The sequence below is a fragment of the Heterodontus francisci genome, chromosome 47, assembly GCF_036365525.1.
Source record: "Heterodontus francisci isolate sHetFra1 chromosome 47, sHetFra1.hap1, whole genome shotgun sequence".
Classification (NCBI taxonomy): Eukaryota; Metazoa; Chordata; class Chondrichthyes; order Heterodontiformes; family Heterodontidae; genus Heterodontus; species Heterodontus francisci.
The window spans coordinates 16,268,754-16,286,957 of record NC_090417.1 but is presented as its reverse complement, the minus strand read 5'-3'; the positions used below and the strand labels follow the sequence as shown (position 1 = coordinate 16,286,957).

The 18,204-nt window shown below is 48.6% G+C and overlaps 1 protein-coding gene across 2 annotated transcripts in view; it reads left to right on the top strand.

Moving 5' to 3' along the window:
- Positions 1–18,204, top strand: part of tgfa (transforming growth factor, alpha) — a 46,046-nt gene that overhangs the window by 1,423 nt on the left and 26,419 nt on the right. The window contains exons 2-3 of one of the 2 annotated variants that reach the window (XM_068023109.1): positions 4,780–4,876; positions 13,212–13,265. In XM_068023109.1, the coding sequence (XP_067879210.1) occupies positions 4,837–4,876; positions 13,212–13,265 (94 nt within the window). In that variant the 5' untranslated portion in view covers positions 4,780–4,836. Of the gene's footprint in view, positions 1–4,779; positions 4,877–7,686; positions 7,751–13,211; positions 13,266–18,204 lie in introns of those variants that run through there. The other variant, XM_068023108.1, reaches the window with a different exon arrangement.

Here is an 18,204-nt window from a genome sequence, read left to right as displayed (position 1 = left end):
AGTCATCATTTTAATAGTAGAAAGTAGTTTTAAAAGCCTATGGGATACTTGGCCTTGTAGCTCGAATAGAACTGTAGAATGGTTCCAGCACAGGAGAAGGCCATTGGGTCCGTGCTGGATCTCTACAAGAACATCTCACCTAGTCCCATTCCCCTGCCTTTTCCCCGAAGCCCTGCAAATATTTTCTCTTCAGATAATTATCGAGTTCTCTTTTCAATGTCTCGATTGAATCAGCCTCCACCTCACTCTCAGGCAGCGCATTCCAGATCCTAACCACTCGCCACGTGAAAAAGTTTTTCCTCATATCGCCATTGCTTCTTTTGCCAGTTACCTTAAATCGGTGTCTTCTGGTTCTGGAACCTTCCACCAGTGGGAACAGTTTTTTCCTATCCACTCTGTCCAGACCCCTCATGAATTTGAGCACCTCGATCAAACCTCCTCTTAATTTTCTGTTCTCCAAGGAGAACAAGTCCTTATTAAATGGTGACACTGTATACAAAGACAAGAAGTCAGGCGAGCCCTTTCGAAATCTCTGGTTTGTCTTCAGCCGGAATATTGTGTGGAATTCTGGGCACCACACGAGAGGAAAGATGTCAAGGGACAGAGATGGTTTACTCGGGTGATACCAGACATGAGGGACTTTAGTTAATGTGGAGAAGCTGGGGTTGTCCTCCTTAGAGAAGGGCAGGTTAAGGGGAGATTTAACAGAGGTGTTCAGAATGATGAGGGGTTTTTAACTGAAGAAGTGGGGAGAGACGGTTTCCTTTGGTGAGTGAGTCGGTACGCGGGAGGGCATGGATTTAAAATATTTACTGACGGAGTCAGAGGGGAACTGAGGAGTAACCTCTTCACACACACACACACACAGGTTTGTTATGATGCAGAACACACTACCTGAAAGGGCGGTGGAATCGTACGTGAAGAGGACAAATTTGCAGAGTCTTGCGGGGGGGTGGGGGGGAAGCTGGGAAATAGAATGAATTGAACTGCTGTTTCAAAGAGCCAGCACAGGCACAATGGATCGAATGCCCTGCTTTGGTGTTGGAATTCAGTGATTCTGCCTGTTCCCATGGCACCAAACCTCCGTGGCAGGGAAGTGCATTTCCCCAGAAATAGTTCACTGCCTTCATCAGTAAAATGGAAGCTCTTGAAAGGCCCTCTGTCACTTCACTTCCATCCATTCCTTAAAGAGCCTCCTTCTAAGCCAGTCCTTCTTTACAAGGGGAAAGGAAATCTGGAACACTCCCCAAAACAGCTCTGCATTCACAGTTTCAAAAACTAAGATCAATAGATATTGGTGCATGAAAGGGTATTGAGGTACTTGCAGCAAAGATGGCTCAAGTAGAGTTGAGGTCCAATCCAGCCATCATTGAATTGGTTGGTGGAAGACGCTCAAGGTATTGAATGACCTCCTGCTGTTCCTCAATGCAGTTTCTTCATTTTTTTTTTGTATTCAAACCCGTCTTGTATTAGCACCAATCACTCCCAGAGCCAGGATACAACAGCAAGACACAGATTAAATGTTGCGTGGTTGGCTGTTTACAATGTTCCCAAACACTGGGGAAATGTGGCACAGCAAAATATCATCAACTGTAGTTGGGGGAATGATTGCAGACCGAGGCACCCGGCCTCTTCACCAAACAGGGCCTCAGTTTAACATCTCCGGAAGAGGGCATCTGGCACAAGGTCAGTACTGAGGGAGTGCTGCACTGTCGGAGGATCAGTAGTGAGGGAGTGCTGCACTGTCGGAGGGTCAGTACTGAGGGAGTGCTGCACTGTCGGAGGGTCAGTACTGAGGGAGTGCTGCACTGTCGGAGGGTCAGTACTGAGGGAGTGCTGCACTGTCAGAGGGTCAGTACTGAGGGAGTGCTGCACTGTCAGATGGTCAGTACTGAGGGAGTGCTGCACTGTCGGAGGGTCAGTAGTGAGGGAGTGCTGCACTGTCGAAGGGTCAGTAGTGAGGGAGTATTGCACTGTCAAAGGGTCAGTACTGAGCGAGTGCTGCACTGTCGGTGGGTCAGTCCTGAGCGAGCGCTGCACTGTCGGAGGGTCAGTACTGAGGGAGTGCTGTACTGTCGGATGGTCAGTACTGAGGGAGTGCTTACTGTCGGTGGGTCAGTACTGAGGGAGTGCTGCACTGTCGGATGGTCAGTATGAGGGAGTGCTGCCCTGTCGGAGGGTCAGTACTGAGGGAATGCTGTACTGTCGGTGGGTCAGTACTGAGGGAGTGCTGTACTGTCGGATGGTCAGTACTGAGGGAGTGCTGCCCTGTCGGATGGTCAGTACTGAGGGAGTGCTGTACTGTTGGTGGGTCAGTACTGAGGGAGTGCTGCACTGTCAGGATGGTCAGTACTGAGGGAGTGCTGCCCTGTCGGAGGGTCAGTACTGAGGGAGTGCTGTACTGTCGGTGGGTCAGTACTGAGGGAGTGCTGTACTGTCGGATGGTCAGTACTGAGGGAGTGCTGCCCTGTCGGAGGGTCAGTACTGAGGGAGTGCTGCACTGTCGAAGGGTCAGTCGTGAAGGAGTACTGCACTGTCAAAGGGTCAGTACTGAGGGAGTGCTGCACTGTCGGAGGGTCAGTACTGAAGGAGTGCTGCACTGTCGGTGGGTCAGGACTGAGGGAGCACCGCTCCGTGGAATGGGCAGTACTGAATCAGTGCTGCACTGTCAGAGGGTCAATCCTGAGAGCGCAGCGCTCTGTGGGAGGGGCAGTACTGAGTGAGTTTTGCACTGTTGGAGGGTCAGTACTGAAGGAGTGCTGCACTGTCGGTGGGTCAGGACTGAGGGAGTGCTGCACTGTCGGAGGGTCAGTACTGAGTGAGTGCTGCACTGTTGGAGTGTCAGTACTGAAGGAGTGCTGCACTGTCAGAGGGTCAGTACTGAGGGAGTGCTGCACTGTCGGTGGGTCAGTACTGAGGGAGTGCTGCACTGTCGGTGGGTCAGTACTGAGGGAGTGCTGCACTGTCGGTGGGTCAGGACTGAGGGAATGCTGTACTGTCGGTGGGTCAGTACTGAGGGAGTGCTGTACTGTCGGATGGTCAGTACTGAGGGAGTGCTGCCCTGTCGGATGGTCAGTACTGAGGGAGTGCTGTACTGTTGGTGGGTCAGTACTGAGGGAGTGCTGCACTGTCGGATGGTCAGTACTGAGGGAGTGCTGCCCTGTCGGAGGGTCAGTACTGAGGGAGTGCTGTACTGTCGGTGGGTCAGTACTGAGGGAGTGCTGTACTGTCGGATGGTCAGTACTGAGGGAGTGCTGCCCTGTCGGAGGGTCAGTACTGAGGGAGTGCTGCACTGTCGAAGGGTCAGTCGTGAAGGAGTACTGCACTGTCAAAGGGTCAGTACTGAGGGAGTGCTGCACTGTCGGAGGGTCAGTACTGAAGGAGTGCTGCACTGTCGGTGGGTCAGGACTGAGGGAGCACCGCTCCGTGGAATGGGCAGTACTGAATCAGTGCTGCACTGTCAGAGGGTCAATCCTGAGAGCGCAGCGCTCTGTGGGAGGGGCAGTACTGAGTGAGTTTTGCACTGTTGGAGGGTCAGTACTGAAGGAGTGCTGCACTGTCGGTGGGTCAGGACTGAGGGAGTGCTGCACTGTCGGAGGGTCAGTACTGAGTGAGTGCTGCACTGTTGGAGTGTCAGTACTGAAGGAGTGCTGCACTGTCAGAGGGTCAGTACTGAGGGAGTGCTGCACTGTCGGTGGGTCAGTACTGAGGGAGTGCTGCACTGTCGGTGGGTCAGTACTGAGGGAGTGCTGCACTGTCGGTGGGTCAGGACTGAGGGAGTGCTGCACTGTCGGAGGGTCAGTTTGAGTGAGTGCTGCACTGTTGGAGGATCAGTAGTGAGGGAGTGCTGCACTGTCGGAGGGTCAGTACTGAGTGACTGTTGTACTGTCTGAGGATCAGTACTGAGGGAGTGCTGCACTGTCTGAGGATCAGTACGGAGGGAATGCTGCACTGTCTGAGGATCAGTACTGAGGGTGTGCTGCACTGTCAGAGGGTCAGCACTGAGTGACTGTTGTACTGTCTGAGGATCAGTACTGAGGGAGAGCTGCACTGTTGGAGGGGTTATCTTTCAGTTAGACATTAAAGCGAGACACTGTCTGCCCTCTCATTGTGGATGTAAAAGCTCCCGGGGCAGGTGGGGGACCATTCAGGACAAGAGCAGGGGAGTTGTCCCTGGGTGTCCTGGTCAACACTTATCCTTCAATCAATATCACTGAAACCCATGATCTGGTCACTGTCACATTGCTGTTTTTGTGGGAGCTTGCTGTGCACAAATTGCATGCCAAGTTTCCGACATCATAACAGTGACTACAATTCATTAAAGTACTTCACTGGCTGTGAACCGCTTTGGGACATCCTGATAGCATGAAAGGCGCCACTGAAATGCAGGGTTTTTCTGTTCTATCACATGAAGATGACTGAAAGTAGCAGTCCGGACATTACGATATATATAAATCACCCTTTGAATTGACACTTTTAAAGAGTGAGATATGCCACACTAAGAATATTAATTTCCACGGGGCTCTCACAATATCGTATTATGTAGCTTGCAGTTTAACATTTTTGGTTGGTCAACATTAAATTCAATTCTATGATAAATTGACAGTCTGAAAGAAACAACATCAACCTGTGAAGAATTGATCAAATTCCATGCAATTGTCAGCAATTGGCATTTTTACATTTGCCTACACCAAGGACATCGTAGCTTTAAGAGTCATTCGAAAGGTTTCTCCCTTTTGCCTGGAAGGTCACGCACTCTCTCCCTGTCTCTCAGTACAGCCCAACCCACCAACATTATAATCCACAGTGTGTGTGAAGGAAGCTCAGTGAAGTACAATGTTCAGTTCCTGTGGAGAACTTATCCTCATTCTTTCAGGTAAGCAATCACGACTTTTTTTTCACCTCCTCGTTTGAAGAACTCCAGAAATATTTTATTTGTTCTGGTCTCACTGCTATGGTTCCTTTGAGGGTTTAAAGCTGCCTGAATTGTGTTATTTCGAGTGAGGTTTAAGAGACATTCCAGAGGACCAGTCTGTACCTGTGTATCAGTGTGTGTTCTGTCTGAAATCACAAGAGATTGTTTTATTTAGCATCTTGTTAAAGGCAGAATGCTCGTCTCCCTTGACAGCTTAACCCCTCACCACACTTGACTGATCAATCAGTCATTGGGAAAGCTGAAACAATCTCAATTAACCACCCAATTGAGTTCAGTTCCTTAAATGGCACGGCAGGGTGGGAGTTCATTGGTTTCAGAATAGGACTTGCAGGATCAGATTAGAATGAAGCAACTTGGAGTGAGAGATTTGATAGAAATTCGAATCCAGAAAACATCATCAGACTTAGAAATTCGAACCAAAAGGCAGATTCTCCTCGATCCCGAGCAAGCAAATTGGCTCCAAGATTTTTTGTCAAGAGTCTGTTTGCCTGAAAGAAGGGAGGAAGTTGATTGCTTTTGACAGAGCTCCCTGTTTGTGGCTTTGCTGCAGTGAATACCACTGATTGTCAGTGAACATAGAATCACAAACAGATAGGACACAGCAAGCGAGAATTCATCTTCATCTTTCAATTATATTATTTAAACAAAACCCCCAAGTTGGCACAGTCACAGATCGATTGCTGCAGTGTTAAATGCTCAGTGATCAGCTTCAGGCTCTGGGGGCGGGGGGTCTCAGAGTGCTGAGGCTACTTTCAATTCATCGCCTTGTCTCCTTTAAACAGCAGATGGTACAATGTTGAACCTTGTCCCCCAACCCGAAAAGGATCAAACCCGTTCAGCCCACCCCGCCCCCCCCCCCCCCCCCCCCCCAAAGCTCTTTTGCGCTGCTGTACAATACTTTAGACGAAAGGAGTTGTTGTTGAGGTAATAGCAGGAATATCAACAGCAGTAAAACAGAAAAAGAAGCAAAATCTTGACTTCAGATGCAGAGAAATAATTTGTTCTTGAATACCATTAACCTGGGACAATGTTGTCAAAAGTGCAATGTTTTCCGGAGATGGAGAATTGTGTGTCAGACTGGAAAAAGAAAGACTTGCATCTCTATAACGCCGAAAAACAAACTGCAGGATGTCCGAAAGCGTTTTGCAGCCAATAAAGTCCTTTTGAAGTGTAGTCATTGTTATAATGTAGCAAAGGTCGCGGCCCATTTGCGCACAGCAAGCTCCCACAAAACAGCAATGTGATAATGAGTTTCGGGATGTTGACTGAAGGATAAATATTGGTTCCAGGACACCAGGGATAACTCCCCTGCTCTTCCAAATAGTGCTGTGGGAGTTTTCATGTTTCCCCACCCACCCCCGCCCGCCCCCACCAAGAGGGCAGACGGGGCCTCGGTTTAACATCCCATCTGAAAGATGGCATCTCTGACAGTGTGGCACTCCCTCAGAACTGCACTGGGAGTCATAGAGAGATACAGCACTGAAACAGGCCCTTCGGCCCACCGAGTCTGTGCCGACCATCAACCACCCATTTCTACTAATCCTGAATTAATCCCATATTCCCTACCGCATCTCCACCTTTCTCCTACCACCTACCTACACTAGGGGCAATTTACAATGGCCTATTTACCGATCAACCTGCAAATCTTTGGCTGTGGGAGGAAACCGGAGCACCCGGCGGAAACCCACACGATCACAGGGAGAACTTGCAAACTCAGCACAGGCAGTACCCAGAACTGAACCCGGGTCGCTGGAGCTGTGAGGCTGCAGTGCTCCCCAGTGTCAGTCTGGATTATGTGCTCAAGTTTCTGGAGTGGGACTTCAACCCACAACCTTCTGTCTTGGGAGGAAAAATGTCCAAGCACTCAAAACCAAAGGTTCTGTGCTGAAGCAACACGAGCTGTTATTGCTGAACGGGAGGAGATGCATACCGCCAGGCAGTGGGTATCTTCACAGGGGATGCTTTTTACTCTTCTCAGTCTTCAGTGCTCTTTTCCAGGATCTTTCTCCCTCTTCTTGGCCCTGGGTTTTTCTCTGGGGAATTTTGAGCCTCTCTGAGAAGATGGGTGGGGAGGGGGGGGGGGAGATCGTGGATAGGGGGAATGTAGGAAGTGTCTCCTCGACGTTCCAGCATTGTGAGTGGGAGTCCTTTCAGGCCTCTCATTTCTGTATGTTTGCTTCTTAGTTAACAAAACGCCCATAATGTTCTCCCCTTCGTTCTGAAGGCACCGACTATCTGCTTCACTGGGCCTGATCAGAATCCAGTGCATTTCCCATCAGGCCCTCAACCATGGGAGATCTGGGCTGTGACGGGCCGTTTGGTCAAGGAGGGGGGAGGTATTGGCCCCAGGAGTGGGCGTCAGGGTAGGGAGGGGCCGTCACTGGACAGCAGTCAGGGGCAGGAACCCTCGGCCACCCTTCCCCCTCTCTTTCGAACTCCAGTCCAATATCAGGAGCTACCCCAGGGTTTTCCCTGCCTTGTGGTAGCTGTTTCATCACATGCTAAACTAGCTGAGATTTTCAGAGGGTCACTTACTCATCTGTTTAAATCCAGACTTGTGGGCGTTTATTGAAAGCTTTGTTGAAACAATGACATCGCTGGAAATGGGTTTCAGACACAGGGTAGTGTTACAAATCCCCTGCTCTGCCATTCAGTAAGATCGGCACAAAGCATGAATGGGCTTTGGTGAGACAACAGCTGGAGTCGTGAGCACAGTTTTAGTCTCTTCATCGAAGGAAGAATCTACTTGTCTTAGAGCGACTGCTATGAAGGTTCAGTCCACTGGTTCATGGGAGGAGAGATTGAGTAGAATAGGTCTGTATCTTGAAGAATGATATTTCAAATTCTCTGGGGGCCTGACAAAGGAAGGTGCTGAGAGGCTGTTTCCCCTGCCTGGAGAGTCTGGAGCTCACAGGCTCAGGGTAAGGGGACAGCAGTTTAGGATTGAGCTGAAGCGAAATTGCTTGTCCCAAAGGGTTGTGAATCTTGGGAATTCTCTGCCCCCGAGGGTTGTGGATGCTCCAGCATTCCGTATATTGAAGACTGAGATCGACAGATTTTTGGGCACAAAGGGAGTTCAGGGACATGGGGAGAGAGAGGGGAAGTTGAGTTGGGTTAGAAGATCTCATTGAGTGGTGACAAAGGCTCGGGGCTGAATGACCTCCTCCTGTTCCTGTGTAACAGACTCGAGGGGCTGAATGGCCTCCTGTTCCTGTGTAACAGACTCGAGGGGCTGAATTACCTCCTCCTGTTCCTGTGTAACAGACTCGAGGGGCTGAATGACCTCCTGTTCCTGTGTAACAGACTCGAGGGGCTGAATGGCCTCCTGTTCCTGTGTAACAGACTCGAGGGGCTGAATGGCCTGTTCCTGTGTAACAGACTCGAGGGGCTGAATGGCCTCCTGTTCCTGTGTAACAGACTTGAGGGGCTGAATGGCCTCCTGTTCCTGTGTAACAGACTCGAGGGGCTAAATTGCCTCCTCCTGTTCCTCTGAAACAGACTCGAGGGGCTGAATGGCCTCCTGTTCTTGTGTAACAGACTCGAGGGGCTGAATGGCCTCCTGTTCCTGTGAAACAGACTCGAGGGGCTGAATGACCTCCTCCTGTTCCTGTGTAACAGACTCGAGGGGCTGAATGGCCTCCTCTCGTTCCTGTGTAACAGACTCGAGGGGCTGAATGGCCTCCTCTCGTTCCTGTATGGCCTCCTCTCGTTCCTGTGTAACAGACTCGAGGGGCTGAATGGCCTCCTCCTGTTCCTGTGTAACAGACTCGAGGGGCTGAATGACCTCCTCCTGTTCCTGTGTAACAGACTCGAGGGGCTGAATGGCCTCCTGCTGTTCATGTGTTCCTGTGAGCATGGGGCAGCTTTTTCCTGACTGTCTATTTTTGGATGTTCATAAGGCCAGCATTTATTGCCCATCCCTAATTGCCCCTTGAGAAGGTGGTGGTGAGCTGTCTTCTTGAACCGCTGCAGTCCATGTGGGGTATGTACACCCACAGTGCTGTTAGGAAAGGATTTTGACCCAGTGACAGTGAAGGAACGGCGATATAGTTCCAAGTCAGAATGGTGTGTAATATTTTTAACAAAAGCAAGAAAGCAAAGAGTGGTAAAATGATTTGATACCTGAGTGAAAGTAGCTGCAGAACATTGGCTTGCCGTTCCTTCCCTGTCTATTGCTGCACTTCAAAACCAGTAGTAACTGCTGAGGTCAGAATGAACTCTGCGTGTATTATCATCATTCTGTGAAAGCTTCTGCCACTTTATCACTTCGTTCCCATGTCTTCATATCTCGTCATGTGATCTGAACAGGACCAAGAACTGCTGAAACGCTTTTATTTCATTTCGATGTTTTTTTCCGAGCAAGCCAATGGGAATGGAACGGTTCGGCTGGTGTATCCTTAATCGTTTGCCCAGCTTCACTGGGATGTTTGGCATTTTATGGATAGACACTTCAAAGGCAGAATTCAGATGTGTTTCGTCTTGAATCACTGTCCTTCCTCTTATGAATTGTGGTTTTCATCTGAATGAGAGAAGATCAGTTTGTTCAGAGTGGAGAATCTGAACGAGAATGTGCACTGACAGTATTTCCTGTCACAGTGAGTTATGTCCTTTCCTCCTGCTCTGCCACCCCCAAACACTCACTGTCAACATAGCATTACACTGAGACCTCAGCGTTAACCCTTTAATGACTGTTTCCGTCGGGACCTGATTTTTAAACCATTCTCTACGAAAAGAAGAGCAATGACCTGACAATCTGTTTTGATGATGTGAGTTGAGGGATAAATATTGACCTAGTGAAGCATGGAGAACTCCCCTGCTCTTCTTCCAATGGTGGCTGTGGGATCGATCACATCGACCTGAGAGGGCAGACAGGGTCTCGGTTTAACGCCTCAACTGAAAGACAGCATCTCTGACAGTGCAGTGCTCCCTCAGTACTGACCCACCGACAGTGCAGCACTCCATCAGTACTGACCCTCAGACAGTGTAACACTCCCTCAGGACTGACCCTCAGACAGTGTAACACTCCCTCAGTACTGACCCACCGACAGTGCAGCACTCCATCAGTACTGACCCTCAGACAGTGTAACACTCCCTCAGGACTGACCCTCAGACAGTGTAACACTCCCTCAGTACTGACCCTCCGACAGTGCAGCACTCCCTCAGTACTGACCCTCCAACAGTGCAGCACTCCCTCAGTACTGACCCTCCGACAGTGCAGCTCTCCCTCAGTACTGACCCTCCGACAGTGCAGCTCTCCCTCAGTACTGACCCTCCGACAGTGCAGCTCTCCCTCAGTACTGACCCTCCGACAGTGCAGCTCTCCCTCAGTACTGACCCTCCGACAGTGCAGCTCTCCCTCAGTACTGACCCTCCGACAGTGCAGCTCTCCCTCAGTACTGACCCTCCGACAGTGCAGCTCTCCCTCAGTACTGACCCTCCGACAGTGCAGCTCTCCCTCAGTACTGACCCTCCGACAGTGCAGCTCTCCCTCAGTACTGACCCTCCGACAGTGCAGCTCTCCCTCAGTACTGACCCTCCGACAGTGAAGCTCTCCCTCAGTACTGACCCTCCGACAGTGCAGCTCTCCCTCAGTACTGACACTCCGACAGTGCAGCTCTCCCTCAGTACTGACCCTCCGACAGTGCAGCACTCCCTCAGTACTGACCCTCTGACAGTGCAGCTCTCCCTCAGCATTGACCCTCCGACAGCAAGAATCTTCCCCCAGCTACCCCATCTTGAAAGGTAAGCTTTCCAGGCCTCCCCTCTCCCACTCCGCCTGCCTCTCCACCCACTGACCATTGCCATGAGTCACCATCTGTGACTGCCCCCTGCTCTGTTCATTGCCCACTATTGGACTCCCCACCCCCCCCCCACCCTTTAAATCTCGCTCACTGAGTCCAAATTAGACCATTTTTGACCCTGACATGGTCTGGAAACCCTGCCAATCAATTGGACTTCACTTTTACCCCTTGCATCAAGAAAAATGCACATGTACCTCGCAACAGCCCACTGGCTGCTGGTGCTAACTGGGGAATGGGATGGGGCAAAGCAAGGCCAGTACAGGCGAGAGGAAGTGGACCTTGACCCCTCTCAAAATAGGATGCAGATTCGCTCAGCTTAAAAAACAGAACTCAATCGAAGGCCGAGTTCAGTATTAATGAACAAACGAGTGTCGAGTTTCCCTTCTCACTCGAAAATATCCTTTCAAGTAAAGAGATTTCATTTTGATTCAGAAATCAGTCGGTGAGTTTGCCTGCTAACCTCTCTTCATGTCCACCCACAATGATGTTCCAGTGAATCCCAGAATGAATGAGAGAAAGCTGCCTTTAGTGCTGAGAGACTCAAATTCAACTCATCCAGCTAGCTTTTCCTGCCCCTCAACATCAGGCCTGCTTTACAAGCGGCGGGAATACAAAAAGACTTCACTCCGATGACTTTCTATCATTGTCTGAAACACCCACCTGAATTGTTGCACATTCACTCCACAAACATGATGAATCCAGTGCTTGGTTTTAACCTGTAATCTCTTTGTCAGTCCCCCGGAGTTAGCAGTCTCTGCACATTCTGAATGTGACAGGATAAAACCATGTCCAGAAGATTCATTCTGACATTTCTACATTGCTTCATCAATGGGTAGCACTGTCACCACTGTGTCACGGGGTCATGTATGTTCAATTCCATTCCCGAGACTTGAACACAACTTGAATCCCCAATCCCATCTTCCCTCACAGCTGGATGGAAAAGATCCCATGACACGATTGGAAAAAGAACGGGGACTTCTCCCCGGCGTCCCGTGCATTTATCTCCGAGCTGTTTGTGGGAACTTGGCCTGCAGATTGGCCGCCATATTTCTTCCTGAGGTCGTGAAAGGCAATAGATGAATGCACTGGGTAACAAGCAGTTGGATTCTCCTTGCTTTCAGTCTGAGTGATACTGGGCAATAGTTCGAGTGGAAATTCCAAACATGGCTTTGGGGGCACAGATGAACTAGACTGACAGGAGAGTAGGACAGGAGCCAGTAAGGAGCACTTGTCTTTATATGTTCAAGAAAGACTTGCATTTCTGTAGCGGCCTTTCACCAACTCAGGACGTCCCAAAACGCTTTCCAGCCAATGAAGTACTTCAGTGAAGTGTAGCAAGTGTTATCCTGTAGGAAATGTGGCAGCCAATTTGTGCACAGCAAGCTCCCACAAACAGCAAGGTGATAAATGCCCAGATTGTCTCATTTTAGTGAAATAGCAACTGAACCTGCTGGAAATAGCCAGCAGGTCAGGCAGCAGCTGTGGAGAGAGAAAGAGAGTTAACATTTCAGGTGGCTGACTGTTCTGATGAAATGTTAACTCTGTTTCTCTCTCTGCACAGATGCTGCCAGACCTGCTGCATATTTCCAGCATTATCTCTTCTTATTTCAGATTTCCAGCAGCCACAGATTTCTTTCTTCTGTATCTGATTTTAGAAATGTTGATTGAAACAATTAATATTCGGCAGGACACCGGGGGCAAAGAGCTGGTTTTCTAAAAAAAAAATCATACAGGATCCTTTGCTGAATGAAGTTGTGCTAAATCTTTATCAATCACCAGGTAGGAGTCTTGTGTCCACTTCTGGGCACTGCACTTGAGAAAAGATGTCAAGTCATTCCAGATTGAATTGAATGACTGCAGCGATCAGGGAGTTGAGTTATCTGGTCAGACTAGAGAAACTGCGGCTGTTCTCCTTCAAACAAGGAGGATTAAGAGGAGATTTTAATTTGCGGTGCCCAGAATTACCAAGGATTATGGCAGAGTAAAAAAAAAGAAAAACTGTTTCCACTGGCAGGAAGGTGGGGAACCAGAGAAGCCAGAATTAAGATGATGAAAATTAAAATAAAACGAAGAGCAGCAGAAGAACCGGGCGAGATGAGGAGAAATATTTGACACAGTGACCTGTGATGATCTGGAAAGCACTGCTCGAAAGGGCGGCCAAAGCGCATTCAAAAGGGAATTGGAGAAATTTGCAGAGTTGGGGGGGAAAGAGTATGAGAGTGGGACTAATTGGCTTGCACTTTCTCAGAGCCAGCACAGGTGAGCTGGGCCGTCCTGTAAGATTCTCGGAATTCTTCTGGAAAAACCTTTCTGATAGTATTCAGTTGTGCGTATGGGAAGTGTTTTTCACATATTCTTATCTTGATTCAATGACACAACACTTAGTTATTGGTATTACTGAAGGGTTCTGTTCAATTCACATCTCCCTTTTCACAGTGATCACTGCCGTTGACTTGTTTTTTCTCATTTGACAGGTGTCATACTGTGTCTCTGCAATGCTCTGGAAAATACAACCTCCACATTGACTGGTGAGTTAGTGGATATCACTGCTATCCTGGCAGTTTCTCTTTATAACTGTTCAAAAGGGGCAAGGAGCAGGAGGCCATTCAGCCCCCCCAAGCCTGTTCCGCTGTTTTAAATCAATCAAGGCTGATCTGTGCCTCAACTGATTATCTCCACGTTCCTCGATATCGCAACCCGACAAAAATCTTTCAACCTCAGCCTTCAAAGGTCCAGTTGATGCCAGTGCATCCACAGTCCTTTGGTTAAAAGACTTTGAGGTTTCCAAGTGAGAAAATGCTTGCTGACGTCACCCCTCAATGACCCCTCGCTTGGATTCAAGAGTTGTGTCCCCTTGCCCTGCGTGTAACTCACGAGAGGAAACTGTTTCTCTGAATCTATTCGACTGAATTCTTTTAAACACCTCAGTTAGAACAGCCTTCTAAACTCAAGGGAATGTTGGGGTTGATGTAACAAAAGTGTTGCATGTAAATCTTGTCAAAATGAGACTAAATGTTCTTGATTTGAAGTTGTCATAGAGTCACTGCTGAGTTTCACTGATGCACTTTGTTTTCTCAACTTGGGGACCAGCTGGAGACACCTTGTGAATCCAGTACACTTCACTGAGTGCAGTTGTTTTATTTTATTTAGAGATACAGCACTGAAACAGGCCCTTCAGCCCACCAAGTCTGTGCCGACCAACAACCACCCATTTATACTAATCCTGCAGTAATCCCATATTCCTACCACCTACCTACACTAGGGGCAATTTATAATGGCCAATTTACCTATCAACCTGCAAGTCTTTGGCTATGGGAGGAAACCGGAGTACCCGGCGAAAACCCACGTGGTCACAGGGAGAACTTGCAAACTCCACACAGGCAGTACCCAGAATTGAACCCAGGTCGCTGGAGCTGTGAGTTTGCGGTGCTAACCACTGCACCACTATGCCGCACCCAGTTCTGCTCAGTTCCTCTGCTGTGCTAGTTTCAAGACAGCAGTATCTTCAAGAAATGGATTCAGCTCCTCCATTAAGCCGGACAATGAAGCACTTTCATCCTGGGTGTTGAAATGTTTGTTACCTCACGGTGGGGGTCATTGTGGCTTTGCACGATTATGTAAAATGGGAACTCGCGGATCACCCCCTGTTGCCTGGGAGATGGGGAGGTGTTCAGCGGGCACTCAATCTAATTTCAGTCGAGGTCACAGTTACCCCATTACCCCCAGTGTCATTTCAGGACCAGGAAGAAAGAACTTGCATTTCTGTCTGGTGGACTGACATTCTTCCATCTATGAAAGATGACGGACATACAGCAAACAATCCATTTAGGTGGGGTGTCTTCTCTTGGTGCACATTTGCTGATGGCTGTGAAGGCCAATTCTTGAGAGGCAGGTTCTGCCACAAGTGCCGCAGGTTAAGTTGTCACGTGACACTGTGAGTTGTTGTTTTTGATGTTGGTGCCTGTTGCCAAGCTGCCGTAGCCACTGGTCATCATGGTAGTGCCCACCAGCCCACAGGATGTGTCACCATTTCCCTCATTCACCAGCTGGTGACTCCCGGGTACAATAGTCGACATTTCACATCCTCAGGACATCCCGAAGGGCCTCACAGTCTGTGCAGTAGACTTTTTTTTTGGAAGTGTAGTCAGTGTTGCAATGTAGGAAACGTGGCTCACAATTTGCACACAGCAAGATCCCACATCAGCAGTGAGAATAACCGGATATTCTATTTTAGTGATGTTAGTTGAGGGAAACTGGGGAGAACTCACTCCCCTGCTCTTCCATTTGTGCAGTGGGATTTTTCAGGATCACCAGCGAGGGCAGACGGGAGCTCAGTTTCACACCTCCAGCAATGCAGCACTCCCTCGGTGTTATATTACATGCTCGAGACTCGGAAGTGAGAAACATTCTGACTTAGAGGTGAGAGTGTAAGTCACTGAACTGTTTCCTTCTGTCAGATCGCTCCCTCTTGAGGGGGAGAATTAGCTGATCAACAATTGTCTCTCATTCTTGACGTCAAAGACTTGTCTTTGAACACAATGAGATTGCACATATTTTCTCCGCCTGCCTGAATCCACAGGGCCTTGAAATGTAGCCTCAGCTCTGCCGGTGGTAATTACGTCAGATCTGGAATGCTGAGCATAAAACCGATGAGAGAGAAAGGTTTAGTTAAACACAGCTTCAGGCTATCCCAAAGCTTTATGCAACCAATGAACATGTTCAGAAATGCAGTCACTGTGGTCATGGAATAAGCAATGCAACCACTTTGCACAAAGCAAGCTTCCAGTTAATCCGGAGTTTTTTTTGCGCTTGAGTGAAGGAGGGATGTTAATGAAGACAGCAGAACTCCCTGAGATCTTTGCATCTTTTCCATCCGTCCAAACCGGACTTTGATCCGATAAGAAGCTTTGGCAGTGCAGCACTCATTCAGATTCCTGAATCAATCTCCAGGACCGACTGACTGAGAAAGGAGAAAGACTTTCATCTCTATTCTGCCTTTCACAAAGCACCTCACAGCCAATGAAATACTTCTGAAGTGCAGTCACGGTTGTAACGCAGCAAGATCCCACCAACTGCAATGTGATAATAGATAATCAGTTTCAGCAAAGATGTGAAGGCATTAGAGAGAGTGCAGAAAAGATTCACGAGAATGGTTCCAGGGATGAGGAACTTCAGTTACGTGGATAGACTGGAAAAGTTGAGACTGTTTTCCTTGGAGCAGGGGAGATTTGAAAGAGGTTTTGAAAATCATGGGAAGGTCTGGACAGAGTAGCTGGGGAAAAACTGTTCCGGTTGGTGGAGGGATCGAGAACGAGAGGGCACAGATTCAAGTTCATTGACATTAGCAGCAAAAGCGACATGAGGGGAAAACCTTTTCACGCAGCGAGTGGTTACGGCCAGGAATGCACTGCCTGAGAGTGAGGTGGAGGGAGGTTCAAATCGAGGCATTGGAGAGGGAATTGGATCGTTATCTAAAAAAGGAATAATGTGCAGGGTTACAGGGAGTGGAACGAGGTGAACTGCTCCTTCAGAGAGCCGGCACGGACAGGACGGGCCGAATGGCCTCCTTCTGCCAGGCAACAAATCTGTGATTCTATGATTGAGGGATAAATATTAGCTACAACACCCTGGATAACTCGCCTGCTCATCTTCTAGCTAATGCCAAGGGATCTGCTCCGTCTCCCTGAGAGGGCAGACAGGACCTCGGTTTCATGTCACATCTGAGAGAGGTCTGCTGTAACTGTGACAGTGCAGCTCACTCTCAGCACTGCACTGGCAGTTTTGTGCTGAAATGTCGAGAGTGGGATTTGAACCGTCAGCCTTCTGACTGAGGTGAGAGGACTCCCCGCCAAGGTGAGGCATCATGTTACAAGAAGGGTACCGAAGCTGGCCAGTTACAGCTGCTGCATAAAATCAAATTGAAATTCATGAGGCCTCGATAAAATCATCATCCAAACAGGAAGGAGACCATTCGAACCATCATGTCTGTGCTAGCTCTTGGCTAGACTATCGCTGCTCTTTCTCTAGAACCCTGTAAATGTCATTAAAATCATCGCAGATTTGAAACTGAGCTTCATTGCAGTCTTGTAGCTGAATGTCTGTGACATTCTTCTCCCAAGGAATCAGATTCAGTCCCGACTCAGAGCCAGAATTCAACTGGGAATTTTTTCCTATTTTACAACCTGTTCAGAGGTGGGTGATTTCACCTTTGATGGATCAGTCCCTGTTTAAAATACCCTGTATTACAGCTTCTGTAAACACCATTCACTTTGAAAGATCTCAAGTTTCTCAGAGGAATTCCCAAGTGAAATCGGATTCATCTTTCTCAAAAGAATTCGAGCTTTATATTTCAGCCAAGAAAACACCGGGAACTTCTGAGTCACTTTGGTGACCTTATCCTCCTTAAAACCAATCTCTTTGACTAAGCTTTTCGTCATCTGACTAAATATCTCCTCATGTGTCTTGGTGTCGAATCATGCTTGATAAAACCTTTGTGATGTTTTAGTAGGTTAAAGGGTGTTGAGGGATCACTTGAAAAGACTGTTCAGTGAAAAGTCACCTGAGAAAGTCACGTTGAGTCACACCTAAGCAGAGAGTTGTGTGTAGGTGTGCTCCAGTAGTAGCTGTATGTAAATATGTCCCAGTTTAACTTCAAATAAAAACCCAAGTATTCTTCGGATATTTCTTGTGTCCCTCTGAATCTTAGAACAGTTCACGCACCAAAGGACGAGTAATATAACAAAAGGTGCTATGTAAATATAAGTTGTTGTTATCTCTGAGGGGAACACCGACATATTGCAGTTAGACAGAGAAGCAGCTGGAAGGAATTCCTGGATGATGAAAGGTGTTCAAAATGATCATTCAATCAGACGAGGTAGACAGAAGTAAACTCTTTCCTGCAGTTGGAATTCTCACCTTGTTTCAGACCCCTCCAGGGCCTCTCCCCTCCCTATCTCTGTCATCTCCTCCAGCCCTGCAACCCTCCCAGATCTCTGCCCTCCTCTAATTCTGGCCTCTTGTTCATCCCCGATTTTAATGGCTCCACCACTGGCAGCCGTGCCTTCAGCTGCCTGGGCCCTCAGCTCTGGAATTCCCTCCCTAAACCTCTCCGCCTCTCCACCTCTCTCCTTTCCTTGAAGAAGCACCCTTTTAACACCGAACTCATTGACCAATCTCTCGGTCACCTGCTCCAGCATCTTTTTATGTGGCTTGGTGTCCTATTTTGTGGAAGCAGCTTGGTCAAAGAGGAGGATCTTAAAGGAGGAAAGCCAGGCACAGAGGCGGAGAGGTTTAGGGAGGGAATTCCAGAGCTGAGGGGCCCAGGCAGCTGAAGGCACGGCCGCCAATGGTGGAACCATTAAAATCGGGGATGAACAAGAGGCCAGAATTAGAGGAGGGCAGAGATCTGAGGGTTGTAGGGCTGGAGGAGATGACAGAGATAGGAAAGGTCGAGGCCATGAAGAGATT